The 22,327-nt window shown below is 42.5% G+C and overlaps 1 protein-coding gene across 1 annotated transcript; it reads right to left on the bottom strand.

The window, feature by feature from the left end:
- Nucleotides 1-2,844: 2,844 nt before the first annotated feature.
- Nucleotides 2,845-20,515, bottom strand: LOC106715938 (doublesex- and mab-3-related transcription factor A2). Its single transcript, XM_045684151.1, has 4 exons — nucleotides 20,214-20,515; nucleotides 16,285-16,425; nucleotides 16,044-16,194; nucleotides 2,845-3,602 (listed from the first exon to the last, which is right to left on the bottom strand). Exons 1-4 carry the CDS (start codon nucleotides 20,316-20,318, stop codon nucleotides 2,845-2,847), a joined length of 1,155 nt encoding a protein of 384 aa, XP_045540107.1. The 5' UTR covers nucleotides 20,319-20,515.
- Nucleotides 20,516-22,327: the final 1,812 nt, after the last annotated feature.

The raw sequence follows: 22,327 nt of genomic DNA, 5'->3' as shown, positions 1-22,327 counted from the left end.
ATAATAAAGAAAATTTAATGTAAGTAGATAGGACAATATTTCATTGAAGTGATTTATTGATTCTTAGGAAAAAGTTTGTGAAAACTTTTCCTGCGATTTTCATCAGATCTGTATTGGTGCGAGTGAGAAAAGATGATGTTGTCATCTCTCACCTGCAGCTCTCTCGCTACTGTGCCTCGCACAGGACCGCGTTATGCCACATGCGCTACGAGCATGAACTTTTTGTGAGGCTTTCTGATAGTTGCACTATTTACTAAAGTTACCATTACTCTTGATAATGTTTTGATATTATTTTTATCGACAAACAATTATTTATTATCTCTGCACTATGTGTTGAGTAAGAAATTTAACACATAGGCAAATTACATTATATTTGATGAATGGTGACAATGGAAAAAACATCGTCGTGTTGTTGCGCATCGCATACCGCCGTCCCCGCGCTTTACACCGCTGTGTTAAGTTGTGCAGATGAATTATATGAAAAGTTGCGACCCCGAGCTGCTGCTGTCCGCTGAACTGACTGCGGACTGTACCGAGTCACACACACATGTACCCTTTACAATACAGTTTAAAACAGTTTTTATTTGACATTAAACGACAAAACGTTATATTAATGTTGTTGGTTAAACGCTATGCGACGGCTCTCCACAAGTACTTTCCTTCTTAAACTATTAGCGACTTATGTTTGTGAGATCCAATTTGTCTTGAACACCCGCATTATGTTAACTTTCAATACCATGCAATCAAAGGCTCTACCGGTCTGTCCCACATGTTGTGTCTGAAGACAAAGCGGTGGAGCTATTGTGTGTTATCTGGAGGTCGCTACAGCACACTGCATACTGCAAGCTGCACACGGTCAGTTAGAGCACGATAACACTGCCTGACTAAGTACAACTGAACAATCATGTGACGTCATCAATCTGAACACTATTATTGTAGGACTAAACAAAGGTCTATTCTGAGATCGTCTTGTGTTTTCTCCTAAGTCATCAAGTAAATATCAATCTTTTACTGGAGTTCAGCTCAATTTTTTTTTATTAGATAGCGATCTATGTCTATGTTAGTTTGTAGGTTTTTGAATAAACACAATATATATAATGTAGACAGGACGTTCATTTTCCGACTCAAATTCTCCCAATACTTACTTAAAGCGGCAACAGACTACACGAGGATTATTTCACTGCTTATTTTATTTATTTATTTATTTATTTTACATATTTCTCCAATCCATGCTTGCTGAGTAACTTATCTCGATATTGTTATCCTCTAGTTAAAAAGAACGAAGAATGAACGAATTCATAAACATATAAAATTCTATGTACCATTGTTTTTAGTAATATGACATGAAATGCCATAACAATTCAATTTTGTAGGATAATAGAGTGAAATGTCAAATGTGCACTGTTAGAAATTCTATTTAGCACTCCTAAGTCCTAAGTGAGAAGTGACATAACTGCTCTGACAACTATTATCCTCAGTATATTTAATATGCAATATTTTATATCGCCAAAATTGTCCGTGTTAAAAATTACTGTCACATAGTTATATTATTCTTAGGTTAGTGGTTGGTAAAATGCTAAATTAGCTTTAATCTTAGCCTAGCAGTAAATATGTATAAATTTACCCCTGTTTGGTCAATTCCGCCCTTAATCGGTTATCTCTTGACGTATATTCGATTTGGCAGAGATTTTTGACTTCATGACACTCTCCGATGATTTTCATTCAACCACCAGTTCCAACAACTATTCATTCAGTAGCTGAACGTGACATTGCAGTCACTTGTACCCGCCGAGTGGACAGCGTGACAACATTCATACGACACACGCTCGCCCCGAGCCATAGTCACGTTACAGCCGCTCCACAATCGTGCGAGGCTCGACGTGACCGTCGCCATGAAGTATTCGGGGCAGTCAACGTGACAGCGTGACGTGAAAGTGGCGCTCAAGACTCACTACTAAGCTATGGTTCGGGATGTATACTTGTGGTGGGTTCAGAGTGAAAGGAATTTCAACTAAAAGACTTGTATGTTTTGATATTTGTATTTATTTTTTTCTCGATCGAGTCGCGGCACCGCTCTATACAAACAGTGAACAGTGAACAGTGAGACGCCGAGACGATAGAGTGGCGAAACACCGCGCACCGACAACGACCACGACCACGACCACGACCACGACCACTTTGTTACCAGCTAATGTTCTAGTAGCACTTGGTAGTATAACACATATATACTACATACACATGACTTAACACAAACCAAAGATAAAACAAAAATAACACATTTTTCACATACATTATTCTCATTTATTTAATTTTTTACCATAAAGCAAACTTATATAACGAATGAATTTGTATATCTTTGTATGACTACTATATAATATTTACATACACAGAGAGAACTGCTGCGTCACACTACATATTAGATAGGTTCTAATACATCAAATGTCATCAACACATAATATAGTTCTTGTTTATGTTCTCACTAGTTCCTCGTATCATAATATAATATGTATGTACCTATCTATCCTATCATTTATGTATCTGTAGTCTGTCTGCATTATTTACAAAGCGAAGCATTCCACTGGGAATATCATTATGTATTTATGTATATTTACATTTGTCGCTAAAATAATTCAAATCTACGACTTAATATCACTACGCTATGTAACTATACAAACGGTTTTTCACTATTTTTTTTTATATACTTTTACTTGTTTAAGTGTATATGTCGAACGTTTTTTACTTCACTACGACACCACGTTACTTATGTCCACGTTGCTCAAATGAGATTCAACAGTGAGAACAGCGCACACTAGGCAGGTAGCGCGGGGCCGGAGGCGGGCCGAGCTAGTCGGAGAAGCCGTCGGTGTTGGTGTGGTCGGAGGCGGAGGCGGGCGAGGTGCCCGGCGAGGGCGAGGGCGGCGGACCGCGCGCGTACAGCTCGGCGGGCGGCAGGAAGGGTGTCAGGTAGTCCGGCGGGCGTAGCACGGCTGGCAGGTAACCGGTGCCGCTGTACGGCGGCGTCAGAAACCGCCGCGACGGAGAGAACTTGAACCCCTGCCCGGGCAGCGGGGAGAAGGCGGACTTGGGCGGGAAGCCGGCGCAAGGCGCCTCCGCCCCCGGCTCGCCCAACAGCGCCTCCATGGCTGCCAGCACGTCGCCGCGGCAGCGCGCCAGCACGCCCTCCACTTCGTGTCGGCTGCGGCGCGGGAATACCTTCAGCAGTACGTCCACTGGCGACTTGTGCCCGCCGCCGCCATCCTCGTTCGGCGCACCCCCCGGAACCACCGCGCCCGGCGAGGTCCGCCGCGGTCGGTAGCCGTACGCGACCTCCGGTGCGTCCCACTTGTCGTCTTGCTCGCGCTTGACGCGCGTGTCGTCGTCGCGCCCCTTCATGGAGAGGTTCTCCGGGGTGAGCGAGCTCTCCGGCTGCTCCTCGAGCTCGTCCTCCACGTCGAGGTCACGCTCGGAGGGTGCGGGAGAGGGGCATGGCGAGGGCGAGTGCGGGGGTGGCGGGGTTGCGGGCGCTGGCGTGTGCTGATCGCGGGGGCTGCGCGCGGCGGGTGGCGGGCTGAAGTGCTCCGACAGCCGCGCGCGCTTCTGAACTGTTGGCAAAATAAAATAAAAAAACATTACAACTAGAAATAATAACACGGTAGCAGGATGGCTAAGACATGTATTACCCAGTATTAATAACCTTCTATAAACAAAAAGATTCAAATATAAAATGTAGCATTTCTTAAATATATATTTATTTAGATAGAAACAATATTTTCTTATAATGATTTATTTCCGAATGCTGTAATTCACTACGTGAGTTAGAGTATCGATAGCGATTGTTTTACTGTACATGTCTCCCGGGGGAGGGGGTGCGGGGGAGGCGCGCAACACGGGGGCGGGGGCGGGGGCGCCACTCATTGTGCTCCGAGCAATTAGAAAGCGCGGCGTTTTCAGTCGCTTGTGAGAATTTAATGGCCAAACTTATTGTTGTTTCAGCCTCGTCCCCTCGCCCCGCCGCTACAGCCTCACGTGTGCAATCGATCTTATGAAATGAAGCCGAAGCACTTGTAGCCTTTAGCTGGCAGCCGGCGCGACCGGCGCACGTGGTTGTGGGGGCGCTGGGCAATACTACCACCACTGACTGTGTCTTCAGGATACACTAACTTATCAGTGAGTTCAATGGACGCTGTCCTCTAATGTATAGTTTGTAATGTAGAGGTTACAAAAGTTTAACGTTCTCAGAAGCCAAGAAGCATATGAAGGAGAAAGCTTACTTTAGTAAGAAATAGTGAATATACCTATCCTATTGCATAATCTACGATATGTATAATAAGAGATATTCACTTCAAATGCACTTCAAAATGTTCCGTCTCTTGCACATAATTGTGAACTCAATTCTCCTTGTCTCTTGAAACTCTCATTAAACAGAAGTGACGATGTATTCAAACAATTCAACTTATTAATTAAGTACTGCACATGTAAATCATTATCATAATAATGACAACAACGTAGGGCCATATAATGTGCTGTCAGCGACGTGGACGAGGCCGCATTGTACGCTGGCCTGTCGGCGTGTCGGTGTCAGCCTGTCGGCATGGCGGTGTGTCGGTGTCCGTGCATGAGTTATATCGGCGAGTAATGCGCTTGCAATAGCTGATTGCTGGACATTGTCTGTGCGGAAATTATCGCTCGATTAAACAATACCATCGACGATTGGTTATGACATCGAAATCAACAGAAATAAAACTCACAATATTATTATGACATTTATTTCTCTCCATTTAAAGACCACTCTCTTTAACGTAAAATACTCAATTCTCTATATGTCATATCGTATACTTCTGTATAAATAAGCGAGATACGCGATATTTTAGATATCCTCCGCACAAACAAACAAACAAGTTTGATGTATAAGTACGGTCATGTTAACGTCGCGTCATCTCTTACACTACAATGACTCTATACAGAGTCCATTCATTGACTGAACACTAGAATAAAAAAACAAATGTATGTTTATTTGATTATTAAAAAGCGGCCATGTTGAGAGCGGTGCACAATTATATTAATATAAACATAATACAAAGCGGGCAGATGTGCCGCCATACAAATATAATACAACGTGTTGCGTCTCGCTCACTCCCTCCATACAATTACATTCAAAATGGCCAGCATTTCCTCCGCACGAACATTAAATCAGTATTGTTAACTGAATAAATAGAAAAGAGTATTATTTTAATGAAGTTTTCGTTTGCATTGTGCGGGGGGTGCGGGGGGTGTAGCGGGGGGCGGGCACTGTGCCGGGCTGTGTGTGTGTGTGTGTGCGGTTGCGTATAAAAACGTAGAGTTTATTTGGTCGCGGTCTCAACAATAATAAGAACCTTTTAAGATTCCTGTGTTTTATTTTATTTCTTAGCAATAATGTTTAAATACAGCGTCTTTTAAACAGATTCTTGTTAGTTGAATCGGGTTCTTTTCGTCGTCGCTTTCAATACAAAAGCTTCAAAAGTTTGGTTGGAGAAAAATCTATTGAAACTTGAAGCGATTCCACTTTGTAATGGTTATCCGTGTGTTTTGTGAGAACATGCAATATTAACTTGGTGTTTCTTCTTGAATGGTGACAAATACTGCGTTTATTAGCTCATTCTGTGTAACTTGTGAAGGGATTCAAATAAAATTTAATACATATATCTACAAATACGTATACAAAAAAGTATTTTCAACATACAAACATACCACATCTTTTAACATTGTCTGTCACGGACACAACAGCAATAAGATCTAAAGCTGCCGCTGTCCCTAAATTGTCTAAACTGAGAGTTGTTTGACTTCAGAGAGTCAGTCATGAGATTAGTGTATCTAATACAGTTTGATGATTAATTTGTGACATTTGAATAAATATAAAGAAAAAGGTGACAACACGTCACGTAATGTTTGTCATTATAGTGAGGAGAGGTGAGCTTGCGGGGGAGGTGTGCGGAGGTCAGCACTGTGTCGTGTAGGCAGTAGCCACACACACACTGTGGGAGGTGAAAGAAGGAGGGCAGGGGGAGGTGCAATAAATCTGCAACACAATGCCGGCGCCCGGCGCTGCCCGCAGTGTCACCGTGTCGCGGTGTGTCGTCGCTTTGTGCGGGAGATATAGTGTGTCCTGCAGCTGAAGGCGCCCTCTGCTGCCATTGTGTTACACTAAACAACTCGTTCAGCCGAAGCTACTTAATTACCTATCTCGAAATATCTTTGTTAGGTTCAGAAAAGATGTTTGGGCTATTTCTTGATCTCTCTATCGACGGGCCGACTTGTAAAGTATACGAACATGTACGTATGATTATATAGTTGTAACTAGATAGTAACCATTAAATACGACAAAACGTTTATTATGTTAATACAATTTTCTACATTGAAAACTTGTTCTCGGTTCTTAAATAACTTTAGAGACGTTCACTCAGTGTTTGCGCAACGCAACAGTGACTCGGGCCAGGCACCGCCGCGCGACGCCGCCGGATGGCGGGCGTTCGCAAATAGAAAACGACAAGGTTTTATGTCAGAACATTTAACTTTTGTGAAACTCGTCAGAAATATACCAACTCAAAGACTCTTACAGTTTATAACGTAAACCAACAAAGTGAATAATTATGAACGTGCTACGAACAAAAAGTATAGGAAGTAGGAACGGTTGGAGGATAATTAATAAACAATTTAATTAAAAATATGGAAGCACTCGAGAAAAACAAAAACAAATCTCTGCGCGGACACAAGCGGAGTGGAGCGGAATGTGGCGGGGAGGAGGGAGGAGGAGGTGCAGCGGAGTACAGGAGGAGGTGGAGTGGCGGCGGCACGATAAAACTCTTAATTATAAGTGAACGGGCGAGGGGCAGTTAACGGCTAATTAGCCGACGCTTTGCTATTTAACTGTGGCTACAAACGAGCCGGTTATTTACGCGATACAAAGACCCCCCCCCACCCTCCCGCGCGCCCTCTCGCGCTCACCCGCGCCCTCTTCGCGATAATTACACTCCCGGGGCGGCTATTGAATTCTTTTCCTGGTAACGAGATCTCAACGTTTATAATAGTTGTAAAAAATTGATCGCAATGAACGAAGAGAGACTATTTTTGATATGACATTAGGTAACAGATTTACCAGCATTCGATTACACTTAGAGACAAATATGAGCATGCACGTAAACGACCAAAATGAACGCGTTACATGAATGTACTAGTAGCAAAAGAAGTGAACTAGGAGCATGGCGACTGCAAAAGCACAACAAAAAGAGAAGCAACAAGAGCGTCCTTAGTCCGGCCCAGGTCCTCCAAACTCCAATCTCCGCTCCCAGTGCTTTGCTGCCAAAACTCCTCTCTGAGCGGAGCGCCCTCTGTACTTTTTTGTGTTCAATTGAGTACAGATTGTTTTGCCGCGTTTGATGTCCGCTGCAGCGCGTCATCGAATAACAAAAAACAACAACAGAAACAAAGGTAACCATTAGAACAGTTTTGTTTTTTATTGCAGTTGTGCATTCGCTGGCATTGGTCAGTGACAAGAGAGGAAGGCAGAGAGAATAAACGCTGATATAAACATAATAAAAATATTATTGTAACTCTGAAAACCACTTATTCAGTAATAAGAGCAACGTGAACGGAGGACCTCTATTGGGTAATCATACGTTTCTATTGTTATTTTAATTGTACGCAATAATACGTACTTATTATTAGATGAACATAAACAAAATTACAATAGGTGAATGCAGCCCCCCCACGAATGCAGCGGGGTCGCAAGATATTTAGCAAAGTTGATTACAACGCGGACAAAGCCGCGGCGCGGCGCGTGTGTTGCTCCCCTCCCCCGCACGTCCCCCGCACCGCGGACAATAGCGCCCCCTCCCCCCCCTCCCCCCCGCCCCGCGCTAAACGCACTCGCCTCAGACATTCGCACCCAGCACCCACAGTCGACAATACAACAGGGTTGACAAATTACCAAACAACAAAATACTCGTATATTTATATCATGTAGTACCTTTTGTACTTAATTGGAGTGTTTAAATATTATTGTCGTATGAATTTAATATCTCTGACTTTAAATTATAAACTGTGAACAAGAGATATTTAGGAGACATTGATGGTTACTATTTGAAAAATTAAAACTCTAAACAAAAGCTCAATGCGGAGAGATTTTTGATGATACCACTGAACTTAAAAGAAAGCTATTAACAGGTTGAAAATAATAGATGAGTTACAAATGAGCAAAAACAGAAGTAGAATTTATTTGTGAGTTTTTAGTACCGAAGTGATGTAACATTCAGAGGTATAAAAATAATAATAACAAGAAAATACCAAAATACTTTGTCAAAATGCTTTTTGCTCCTATTTTCAGAAATGATAACTAATATTAACCTTTTAGTTATGAAGATCTACTTAAAATGGATTAAATAGATTTTTATTAAATTTATTTCCAAAGCAATAAATTTTATTATCTAGTGACAGCCCTGTGTTGTGAGTCAGGGGTCGAATGATTGCATTGCAATAGAATACTAATTCTTCAATCGAATGCGTAACCCCGCGCTCTCAACTCACAACTCACAGCTCACAACTTGTACCTCGCTGCGTTTCCACTGCACTCGAAACTCGACACTATTCACTCCACATTAACTCTCAAAGCGGACCGAATTAATTCAATAATGAAATAGGCCAACAATTGGTTTTATTGTTACCACCCGTCGATTTAAAGTTACGGCGCTACGCAGAGTTTAAAATGAGGCTTTAATTGAATTTAAACTTTACAGCTTTTGAAATATGGTCACAGATCGGTTGTCAGATCGATTACTAAATAATAGGTGTCGGCAGCAGCATCAGCATCAGCAGCAGTAGGGTTGTCGGGCGGTGCGTGCCGCAGCGACGTTATATTAATTTTTGAACCCACTCATTGATCTATTGGAAGGGATTAGCGGAGCAAACAAATTAATTTGGAGCGAACTGGGGAGTGGAGCGGGCAGGGGAGGGGACAGCGGGGGGGGGGGAGGGGGAGCACCGACTTGTTATTAATTTATTTATTTGTAGTCTATCCACGCGTCCGCCCGCGCTCATAGAACACGACCTTTTGTTCTGATCAACATTGTATGACGTGCAATTGTTCAGTAGATTGGCTCTATAGTCGGACAAAGAGCCCCGCACCGCTGTTCTGTCGGCCAAGGGGTTTATTCTTACTTCAGTTCTAGGCTCGGCCTTACCATTACAAAACGCAATTATTAATTTTCACACAACCATATTTCAAGTCGACAACAGTCTTCTTTGTCTAACATTCTCATGTGAGGACACACATAGATTATTAGATGTTCAAACGCTAAGCCGTTAATGACAAGCGGTCGCCGCGCCGGGCATGTCAGCGTTTGCGGTTCCCTGCAGTGGCGGTACACTACGCGTAGTACAATTAGATAAGTACTAGTAAGTAAGGAAAGAAAGTCGGATAACCGTGTAAGTTACGAGCGTTATTTATTTTTGAGTGAGGGAAACGTAGTGTAGGTGCGGAGACAACATCGCAACCCCGGCCTCCGGCGGCCGCAGCGGCGGGTCTTCTCGTCACTCGACACCGCAACTAATCAATTCCAATAAAAAATCCCCGCGCACTCGCGCTCTCGCCTTTTTAATAAAAATCTGAGAAATCTTACAAGACTGAGGCTCGCGTTACTCCGCGGCTCCAATACCCAGCGCCGAGTGCCGATATGTATCACTTTCCACAATACAAAGGGGAAATCAAACAAACTGAAACTGGATGACACATCTACAACGTTGTCTTTTTACGGTTCGGGAACGTGTTAAAAAGCTTGCACAATTGGACACGCTCTCAAGGCATTTTACTAATGATGCCAACTGCTGAGACTGTCAGCTGCTTTAAGCAATAGTTATCTCTTAGTGCGTTGGTCACACGATGGTCTGTCAGCATCATCTGTATCTCCTCGTAACACATATCAAACGCAGATCTCAACATCGAGTACCGCCTCGATTACAGAGCCATTACCTCGTCCGCACCCGGCGCCCGCCCGACTGCCACGAGAGCTCTCCACGTAAACACACGACCACACAAACTATAACATACCTTATGTCCTACGTGACACGACTACAAATTCAATGCTCACATTAACAAAATTAACAACACAAATTACAAACCATTTTCAATTTTACACCCACATGTTAAAGTTTATAATCGAATGACAAGTTTCCGATTTAAATTATATCAACAGGGTTACGTCGAGTTTTCCTTGTGATTTCAATAAACTGTGGTCAAATGTCGAATAAAAAGTATTGAATTGGCTCTCGCGCTCGCACTCGCAGACACACAAAAGCACAATTTGTTTAGAAACATCTCGTTATATCAAAATGATCCAAACAACTCTTCAGCTTCGTTACTCACCTCCATCCCCCAACCCCCACCCCCCACTCGACCGTAGTGATTGTAACTCGAGTACCTATTTTGAAAATAACAATTTGTTTTCACAAGTATTTTGAATGATACTAATTTACGAGTTGGCCTAGTATACCGACTTGTCGTCTTTATATTTTAAAGTTTTAAACCGTAATTTTAAGGTTAAAATAATTTAATGAAAGCACAGACTTGATCGACATTAAAATAAAATTCAGCCAAAGCCGACATAAAAATTTACTGAAAAAAACAACACGAAAAAATATTCTAGCCGTTCGGTAATTAAATTTTAAACGAGAGAAAAACTAAAACTCGAAATATGATTCTAAAAACGTTTCGCATCTCATCGCATCTCATAGAATGAACTCAACCCTTCAAATATTCCATTGAGTCTCGGCTCGCGGCTCGCGGGAGAACTTCGTTATACCATTTTTATACAATGAAAAGTGAGGTCGCATCCTACGATGACCTTAAGTGGACACGAGATGTCAGATATGTTTGCCATCGAGTGCGAGCGGGACGGACGTATACACGAGAGCCCACTTCACACATAAATGGTATCGGATTCGTGCGAGAGAGACGCGAATAGCGATCCCTGATACGAGGGAAAGAGATGAGATAGCTGAAGAGGTTCGAAAGCGCACTCGATCTTCAGATGTTTAAAGGAACCAGATCAAAAATGTTTACAGAAATTTAATAAAATACTAGCTGCCGCCCGCGACTCCGTCCGCGCGCAGTTAAAAAAAAACTAAAAGGGGGTTATGAAAAATAGATGTTGGCCGATTCTCAGACCTACTGAATATGCTCACAAAATTTCATGAGAATCGGTCAAGCCGTTTCGGAGGACTTCAAGTTCGAAGCCCGTGACACGAGAATTTTATATAATAGAAGTAGTAATGGCTGAGGCAGTGGCTGGTGGCTGGTGGCCGGTGGCTGGTGGCTGGTGGCCGGTGGCCGGTGGCCGGTGGCCGGTGGCCGGTGGCCGGTGGCCGGTGGCCGGTGGCCGGTGGCCGGTGGCCGGTGGCCGGTGGCCGGTGGCCGGTGGCCGGTGGCCGGTGGCTGGTGGCTGGTGGCCGGTGGCCGGTGGCCGGTGGCTGGTGGCTGTACGAGCGCGGGGTCTTTGCCTGTCATTGTTAGCTGCATGTGCAAGTGTAGTCTGCTATGGAAGAGGTTTCCGTCATCGAATAGACGTATTAAAATAATTTGTAAACGAATTCTTTGTCAATATTGCGAATGGGTTTTTCTCGTGAAGTGTTCAGTAAAGTTAAGCTACCTACCTGTTATTGTAAATAATTTTATGCGGAACGGGATATAATATTCCACTTAGGAAGTTTTAATTAGTTTATTTCATTAGTTTGATAATGAAAAATTGTTTTTTCACTCAAAAATGTCCTATCTATTTGGTGAATTTTACCAAAGTTAACCGCATTTGTTATTTGGGTATAGTAATTTGTAACGATATTGTCACTCGCCGATGTATCTGACGTTAAACTTTAATTAAAAAATATTTAATGTTAGTTATTGAATTGTAAAATGTAATTAATTCGAGTGTCACAAGTGGCCACAGAGAGCAGTGATCAAGCCGCAAGACACGCGCCGCGCGCTGTCCCTCCCGAGCCCTCCCGAGCCCTCCCGAGCCCTCCCGAGCCCTCGCACGCCCTCTCGAGCCCTCACATGATATAAACAAAGCCATCAATTTAACAGACAGTGATATTATATTAAATAACGTCCCCGCCGACACCCGGTGACGTCACAATGCGGTCAGTCAACAGTCACACTTTATGTCGGAAACATACACAACAACCGGAACAATCATCAAATTAATTTGTGTAAGCAAATTGAATTTTAAAATTGTTTTATAACATGTTTCACAAACATATGAAAACAAATTTTACAAGCTCATGTTGTACTCATTTTCTGTGAGAGACATAATAAATGTTTTGGCACACGTTTGCCGCCATTGCACAGTTAGCACATAATGTCCGCCGTTACAACTGCAAACTAAATGCAATGATCATAACCAGTTGGGAGCGGGGAGAGCATACAATAAGTAGTGTGGAGTTAGCAGGTCGTTTGCGGGTCGTTGTGGTGGAATGTCGGCGGAAACTATCACTATATCCACCCCGACAGCGACGGCCGCGTGCCAACACGACACAATATCTGTTCCTAGTCTCTCGCCCAAGACATAGGAGCGAGCGGTTATATGACACATTAGCTGTTGCCCGTAAATTTGTTCGCGTGGAATTAAAAAAAGAGTCCAGGTAACTGGGCGATAAATTTTGTAATCTAGCTCTGGTCCAATTTTTTTAGTTTAGGTGCTAACAACATACATCAATACATCCAAACTTTTGAATTTATAGGTAATATAAGTAATATTATCACTGCTTCTGCAGGAATATTTGTTTGTTACGACTTCTAGGCTCAATGGATTAATGTAAAATGTTTTTTACGCACTTCTGTAGATACTGCCGTGCTACTTTATGTATACCTACTTATTTTAACTATTAAGTCCGTGTCAGTGTATGACTTGGAGCGCGTCGAGGCGAGGGCGGGCGGTCACATTCTTGCAATAATGTCGGCGACAATGCGGCGGTGTCACTTCATATCGAATGAGGGACACATTTTATGTGCACTAATATAATGTGACTGAAGACGTCAATACGAGCCTTGCTACGATACGAGCTACGAAATGGGTGCTACGACGAATTACGTATTAAATAAATAACATTTACGAATTAATCACTTAACTTTTTTTATTACAGTGAATGAAAACGACGAAGCAATTGCGACATCATGATGTTTCATCAAAGACCACAACATAAAGCTTTCGAATGCTATTCGCGGCAAGTAAAAAGTGAGAAGAAGCCAAAGGATTCGGCGCTGCTTTGAAACTTCCCTTATAAGTAAATAATTAATAGAGTGACGGAAAACTGAGAGAGGACACGCGAGGTGACGTGACGCGCCGTCAAGCGACGGTTAGACGTCATGCGGCGTCAGACAGCGTCAGCGACGTCAGTCGGCGTCAGCGGCAACTCTTTATACCAAAGGGGCTCCATCCGCTTGCGTTACGACATTAAAGTGAGAGTACAAGGCCCTAGGAACGGAGTGTCAACTCAACGCCGAGCCCCGCACTCCGCACCCCGCACTCCGCACCCCGCAACACGCGACACTTGGCATTGCTATGAAAAAACCTCTTGACGTTGCTCCCTTGCAAAGTAAAACTGTGATTCAGTAATTAAAATTATTAACACATTGATGTTTGCATCGTTTGTGTCGGAAAACCCATTTGAACAGTCAGCTTACAGCTCTGGGCAATTACCAACACAAGACACGCTCGCAATGTGTTCAGATTCAATTTGATAGCTTCATATTTTTAGTGTAGAAGTGAGCTAAATTGGCAACGAAACATTGGCAACGTTGACATTGATTACAACGTTGTCGTTTTCCCATTTAACCGTTATAGTTAGTGAGTTGGTCCTCGTTTTACCTTATTCAAATCTACAAGACTTCAAACAGAAAGTATAAATTGGTTGAGACACGAAATCGTAAATGTTCTGGTCTATCGATACAACATTTGTGCTCAGTGAGGCTGACGGGAGGTCGGCAACCGCGTCACTCCGCCGCGACGACGACTCATTCAACTTAAACACGTTCAAAAGTTAAAAACAGCCGAAAAGCAAAGAAATAAAAAATGTCTGTACATTTCCCCGAGTGCGGGGGCTTTCTCTTAATTAATTGAGCGCAGCGCCCATTAGTCGGTTAAATGTATTACAGTCTTAACTTGTGAATTAACCTGCGCTGCGGCCGCGCGCCGGCAATTACCGCGCCCCAGCCCCGGCCCCAGCCTCGACTGTAGCCAGCGGAGGCTCACTCGCAACCGACGACACGACCACGACCACGACACGACAAACAAATTGGCCAAAATACAATATCAGTCCGTTTCATATAGAAACAAAACAGTCAGAATAAACAAATGTTAACTTGTTGAAACGTAGGCTAAAAAATCGTAACAAAAGGCGTTTTTATGAATGTTTGGATTTAGACGTTGAGATTTGTGACTTTGTTAAACAAATGTGTTTGATATCGTGTCGTCGGCGTGCAGCAAGTGTTGCCCCGGCGGCGGCGGCGCGGCGGCGCGGCGGCGAGGCGGCGAGGCGCGGCGTGGGCGTGACGCTCACGGCAACGCCGCGGCCTCGCTCTTGTGCACTCTGTAGCTTTTTTCTGTGCGCCAACTCGTTTTGTTTGTGCCCACACCTTTATGCCGTAAGTAGACGCCGCTTTGTCTACGCGCGATGTAGACTTTTGCTAAGAAACTCGCTCGACGCTAAACTTAATTGTATAAAGGCAAACACGACTTGTATACAAACGTGCAATTTAACAACGTTTGTATAATTCCTTCTATTGAGCGACGGCGGCGCAACGCTGCAGAAACAGTAAAGGCAGGTATGTTGAAGAAACATTGATTGCAGCACATCCTGCAGCAACACCTGACACAAGTGTCGCTATTTACGCGGCGCGAAACGAACAAATTAATTGGACTCGGAATTCTGATCGGACTCGAAACTTTATAACAAGCGAGGCAATGGTCTGCGCGACGAGCGGAGGCAGACAATGCCTCCGAGAGGCAAGGCGCGAGGCGCCCAACGCCTCTCCAATGCTTTTTAGAGGCACGCCAACGAGCACCAATGGTGTACGCTGATGTTTTTATGTACCAATATTTAATGATCCGCAAAATATGTTAAAACTAAATACTCAATAATAATATAAATGTAAACATTATCGGGCGTACACGTATTTAAATGATAAGGTATCTAATACGTTTATTTGATTTCTTAATAAATACTTAAACAGCTGACTGATGACAGTCACGTATCAAATTCCACGAATCGTTTTGTTTGCATTGAAAATTAAAACCGTAAAGGTTTTGTGTTAAATCTTAAATTAAAGGATTTTAGGTTGTTTTTTAATGATGACTACTTTGAATTATTACTTCTTCATATTAAACAAATAAGACAGAGTACAGAGAAGTGGATGCGGTTTGCAAAAAAAACACAACGACAGCTAAATTTTCCTTGTTCTTTCGCCGTTCTCGATTAATTGATAGATTTTTATCGAAGGGAGAAATTAGAAAGCTTTTTTTTACTCTTTTGACTTGAGATTGGTGGCGTTAGGGCGCCGGGTGCCGGGTGCCGGGCGCCGGGCGCCGGGTGCCGGGTGCCGGGTGCCGGGGGCGATGGCTGTACAATGTAAACAGCAGACCTCACCGCTCGTTAGATTTTAATTACATTGCCCACTTCACTGCCATCGGAGAAATAACTGAAGCAAAATGCTAGGGAATTTTGTTCCAGATTTTAATTGTTCATTATTTCATGTTCTGAATGATATACTTACATAGATGATGTTGTTGGATATTCAGTCTAATCGGTTTATGAAATCTTACTCGTAGTTTTGTAAAAATGAACACGCTCACAGTGGTTCAGTTGGTGCTTCAGTTGTTCCTAACATGTTGTGCCTGTCCTTTATTACAACCTTCCGGTCATCGTCCGTCGTACGAACAACGCAGACTGTTCATTACCGCTTATGTTCCACGACACCGCAGCATCAGAATAAAAAGATAGAGTTAGTACTTGTTGCTTACCTGGCGAGTCGTCGGGCAGGTCTGTGTAGTGGTGCGGGTGTGCACCGGGGGGTGCGGCGGGCGCGGCGGGCGGTGGCGGAGGGCCACCATAAAGCAGGTTCAGCTCGCGCGCCTCGTTCTCCTCCTGCGCCTGCTGCCGCCGCAGCGCCACCTGCACATGTAACACCACGTCACTCCTGACTGCTGCCGCGGTAGAGTCGATCTGCTAGATCAGTAGTGGCAGAAGTTGTGTAGCAATTACCTGCGCGGCCATGACCCGCTGGCGTTCCGCGATGAGCGTGCACTTGGCGCAGACGCAGTCCCGCCAGCGACAGTAGCGTTTGTGCCCCTTGAGCGCGGACACCACGCCGTGGTTGCGGCACCGCGCGCACTTCGGCGTCCGCTGTAACACCAACAACATGTTACAATACAACACAACAAAGTACGAACCGTCTTCAACGATATTCATGTTCTTTAAAACACAAGAGACCTAATTTCTAGAGTAGGTACGATATTCACCGCAGATGTATGTTACATCCAAAGTTTATGTTATATAAATGTAGAAAGTCCAGCGCCGGAAGTCACATCAAAGCCGTTTGGTCAGCGACCGCCAGCAGACATGGATTCTCCGCGGCTGACTATGGAATGCCAGCTAACTAGCACTTTGTCAGTGAACTTCACTAGTTTCGGAAAAATATCTTTAAATTATTTACGCGACTTCATCTGCGTGGAATTTTAAAAAATAAGGGAAACGTATCTCGAGTGTTACTGGATACTATATTCTATATTTATATCAAATTTCAATATCATTTGCTGAACCGATGCAGAATATATCGAGAAAACATCTAAATGAAACTTATCCCGCGGGAACCCTACACATTTCCTGGATCATAGGTAGATAGCCTGTGTGTTTTACATCTTTACCAATTTTCATTGGATTCCTTGCATCTTTTCAGGAGATACCTGCTAACAAATATCCATACTTCCGTACATCAAATCATTCGCATTTATAATATTAGTAAATAGATTGTGACATGAATGTCTACCGGGTAACTCAAGGCCTAATATCTCTACAGGAAACTTGAAAGAAGTCGAAATTTCATTGGTGTCTAGTGCTTAACATTCTTAAGAAAATTGTGTACGACATATAGATATTTAAGTAATTATAATCAACGGATATACAAAGTAAAAGCAGAGAAGTTTTTATGTAATCTTGTTCCACTTCCGCCGCCGCCGGCCATTACTCTCTAAACACAACTCTCATTGCAACAAAAATAAAACAAAACACTTTTTTGACGACGTTCATCATTTTCCAACAAACTGATTTCATTAAATCATATATTTGTAAAAAAAATACATTCTAAAGTATTGCAAGAATAATAAAACAAAAGATTCTTTAATTCCTTTACACATTAAAAATAAACCGCAAAACCTTTTCACACCAAAGACAAAATAGAAGAAGTAATATAATTTAATAGAAAAAATCAGTTTATGCTTTCTCTTGTTACGTAAAAAATAATACAACATAAAACTATAATATATAATGCCGCAATACGTATTTGTTTAGAATTATTAAAATTCATAACCAAAATTACCGATGCGACGGCGGCGCACCTCTTCCGCAACGAGCAACCGATACCCTACGACTGCAAACTGCGCTCTTTGCACACTAATTACTTTGTTACATTGAAATTACAGTGTTACACTTCAAGTGTATTGTAACAATATTGTGTTACAATAGACGAGAACACGTTACATTATTTGATAACAATCCGCGCTAAATGTAACACGACACCGCTTTCCTTGCTGACTGCTCACAAACTATCGTTATACTGTAATTATGTTACAATAGTAACAATACATTGGGGAGTAAGCTATTCAAATAAATCATTAAAGTTATTTTGTAATATATTTAATAAGGATATCACACATATTAAAAAAGGCACAAAAGAAATGTGAGTCTTACGTTAAGTTTAAAGAACTTTATTCTCAGAGATGAAAGTCATATTATTGAGTTAGTATTCTAATGCTAGTGCATTTGCCCGCTACTGTTCCGTGCGGAATTAAAAAATCTAGTAATAAATAAAGGCTACGTCACTCGTGAATAGTGTAGCTTACCAACAATAAAATAATTTTTCAAATCGGCTGTAGTTTCGGAGTCTAATTAGTGCAAACAAACAAACAACTAAATCTTGGCTCTTTATAATCTATATCTATCTATATATACTCGTATAAAAGAAAGTCGTGTTAGTTATACTATTTATAACTCAAGATCGGTCGAACTGATTTAGCTGAAAATTGATGGGGAGGTAGCTTAGAACTAGGAGAAGGACATAGGATAATTTTTACCCCGTTTTCTATTTTTTTTTATTCCGCGCGGACCGAGTCGCGGGTAAAAGCTAGTAATAGTATAGATAACTTTCACATCGTCGTCGTTTTAGTGAAGTAATAGTTTAACATTTTATAGTTTTCTGATGTTAATTGAGACGTAATGTGATGATAATGAGTGAGAGTTAAATGGTTTTAAAACGTTAGCACGATACGGGGTAGAGGTAGGCCTAGGAAGAGATGGACGGATTGCGTGAGAGGTGACATGATCAAAAGGAGAGTGACGACTGAAATGACGGAAGATAGATTGATATAGTAGATGGAAACCTGGTGCGCCGACTCTACGTACCTAAGTGGGACATAAGTTGATGATGATGATGATTTTTAATAAGATCTTACTTAGCTTCTTGTTAAGTTACAATTCTTCGTACGTTGGAACTTTTACTTAAATAAGATGCATTTGTAATTCTTCGTCAAGTTACATTTGTATCGGCAGTTTTCTTTGTATTTTATTTAAGTATTTTTATTAATTTTAGTATTATTTGTATTTAAAGTAGCCAAAGTAACTTATCTTGGACACAAGCTCGCTTTGAAAAAAGCGTAAAATATGGGCACATGAAGTCAAGTCAACGGCCTTTGCGAAATGAGTATACGCTATCCACACAAGTCCTTAGTCGTTTATATCTTTTTTTATTGTAAAAATTATCAAAAATAATAACTGATAAATTTTCAATTTTCAGGTCGAATCTTCGTCGGCGCTGTGGAAAAGGTTCTCACAAACGTGATATCTGTATTATCAGATTTTAAAGGCAAACCAAGTGTAGCTTTACAGCTTTTTATCAAATTAGATTTAAAAATTGTTTTTTAATTCGATGATAATTGATGGATGAGCGCCCTAAAATATTACTTTTAATTAAACTAAGTTCATATTTTTTTTGTTGTAAACAATTATAAGTTGAGGTTATAACAATTTTGAATATTTCACTAATGTCTCCGTGTAGTAGGTTAGTACAATCGGGGAATGTGTTGGTGTTTCATCTTAGAAGCTTTTGTCGTTTGAACACATTGAGACAAACAACGACACAATAACTAATAGGACGCAGCTTGTAAATGTGTCTGTATGGAAAAAGGTTGGTTAACGGTACACGACTAATTTTTTATTATTATCATCCCGTCGTTTGCTTAACTCATTGCTACTTAATTGGTTATTACAAAGGGGTGGAATTTACTCGAGACAATTTTCTTTGTAAGTGTAACACCGCGGATTTCCGCGACTGTACGTACTTGGTTATAATATTGTTCTCATTATTTTATAAATCAAATTCATTTCAATTAATATTCATGTGCCAAAATAAATGTAACGCTAAAAATTATTTCATAATTTTTATAACAATTGTTCAATTGATGAAGTTATTTTTTAACAAACTGAAACAAATTTTGTCTTCATAATATTTCAGCTGAAGTTCAATAGAACTTGTTTAATTTCTTCCAATGAAATAAATAGTGAGATGGAGATATACATTAGCACTTTCTCACCTGATGTTATGTGGTGATTGTAACAAAAAATACACTTGTATTTTTCCTTTATTTATCCAACGCTTTTGTTTTTGGAAAAAAAATAAGGAAAACCGATTTGAATCGGAAAAAAAGCATCTTTGTACTTCATAAAGCTCTACCTAAGTTGCGAGAACACGGCGAATTATAATTTTAGATGCAACTACACACCTGCGTAGTTACAAAATATTTCGTGTACTGTATTCACTCAGTGCAAATGATACTCGAAGTAACAGTTTGACGTCACAACTGTAGGTACAATGTAACTTTCATAATGTTAATTGTAGGTTAATATTGTCATAAGTGTACCTGGTATCGTTCTGAGGCGCGCAGGAAGAAGGGCGGCAGCGCGGCCAGCACCGGGTGCTGCACCAGCTGCGACACGTCCACGCCGCTGCCCAGGGACATCTCCATCGCGCCTCACTCCGCACAGACCGCGCCTCACCGCCTCAGCGCTACCAGAGTCCGCTCGACACAGATCAGACGCGCCTCCTACACATCACAACACTACAGACTCGGACTAAGACACTTGTGGTGACGTCGCGAGCTCGCGGGTGTGGTAACGCGGCGGAAACTGTTGCGAGTGTTGCGAGCGTGCTGCCACTGTAGCGGGCCTGTTGCGACTGTAGCCGGGCGGCGGCGGGCGGCGGGCGCGCTGCCACACTGTAGACACTGTGTAGCCGTCCCGCTCCCGCCGCGCCCGCCGCCCCCCGCGCCCTCCGCGCGACCCCCCGCACCCGCTACACTGCACTACACTTGTATCCGCGGGTTATATAAAGTGTAGAGTGCGCGGGCCAATGGGCGGCGCGCACTCGCCGCCCCCCGCCCGCTATTGGCCGAGCGCACAAATTTATAAAGGTGACTTTTTGGAGAACGAGTTTTTGTATTACAAAGCGCTATTGAATGTGGCACAAAAACACACAATTATGTTTGTTAGCGATCTCTTTTTGTGTCCATTGTTCGCTTTTGTCGCAGCTCTCGCTGGCGGCGGGCGGCGGGCGACGGGCGGCGGTCTATCGGCGGGTCGCTAGCGGCCGCGCCCGTCGCCGCCCGCCGCCCGAAGTATGTCCCACCAGTGTGAGCATTTATGTGACAGAAACTCATTAATGCTTTCACGCGACGAGATGGATCGTGTGATAACACTCTATATGACACACAAAGGTCATCAGTGCGCTTCGCTTCGCTTCGCTCGTATCAAGTTAAAACATCTCAATTAATACCACTCACATCTGTTCAACACACAAAATGTACGGTCGTTATTCATTATCTGTAAGAATGACACGTACATAATGTGTGTGTTCTTTCGATTAAATGTACCTCTATAGTATACATACAAAGGAAAAGAATATAGAGCGAAATATGGTTGTTGTTTTTTTATATGAATAAATGCAAAATTCAGACTGGCATGCGCGGGCGCAAGCAGACACGCGGACATGATGAATCTTATCTCTGCCGCTGTATTATAATTCTAAATAAATTTCAATGATTGTTCTACATGTTTTCATTAACAAACAAAAACAACATAGTATAGGTAGATAGCAGTGCGAAACTTTGGCAACAACAAGTAGGGCTACGTAGGGCTAAGAACCGACCATAGACATTTATCACAAAATTGGAGGTACCATAGACAGTAACACTCCTCTGAACTTAATAAACGTCATGGAACATCTCTTCAATCCAGGCTAGTGTCAGTTACCTCAATGTTCACGGTTCTAGTGATGTGATACATCGGCCATATTGTCGCCGCTCGACTTCCTTCCCAACTCCGCGCCGATATTATATATGTTATAACATCTCTGCTCTGCTCTCGATATATTATAACAACGACCATAAATGAAACTCCAATTGAGCCGAGGCAGGCGCTGGCGGGCTGCGGGGGGAGGGGGCTGGGAGGGGGGCAGGGGGAGGACGAATTGAAATATTTCAATTTACTTGTCGCCGGGAATTCGATTTAAATTACAATGAGAGTCGACGCGCGGCCTCCGAGCGGGCGGAGGGCGCGGGGGGTGCGCGGGGGGCGCGGGGGTCGTGTAATTATTAATGTATAACTGAATGTCTGCGCGTATCGGAAATTAATAGCGATCGCTTATACAGGGTGTCAGCGATCGGGGGGCGGGTTGCGCGGGCGGCGGTCAGGGGGTCGGGGGGCGGCTTTGTTCCTGCTAGCCACCCCCCACTGCAGTTGACGATATCTGTATTGGTATTAATTAGGATGTTAGTAATTAACTAGTAATATTAACGATGTAAAAATTAACGTAACGCGCGCGACTGAAAGAAGAACGATATTTGTCGCACTTCTCATTGACTTAGTGATAAATAGAATTGAATACTAATTACAGATAACTCTTCTTTTTTGGAATTAAACATTAAACAATTAGGAATGAATTAAGCAATTGTTTAGACATTGGCGTAATCCTGTTTCT

Source organism: Papilio machaon, chromosome 25, assembly GCF_912999745.1.
Source record: "Papilio machaon chromosome 25, ilPapMach1.1, whole genome shotgun sequence".
Lineage (NCBI taxonomy): Eukaryota > Metazoa > Arthropoda > Insecta > Lepidoptera > Papilionidae > Papilio > Papilio machaon.
The sequence above is the reverse complement of the archived record's forward strand: the minus strand, read 5'-3'. Positions and strand labels throughout refer to the sequence as shown.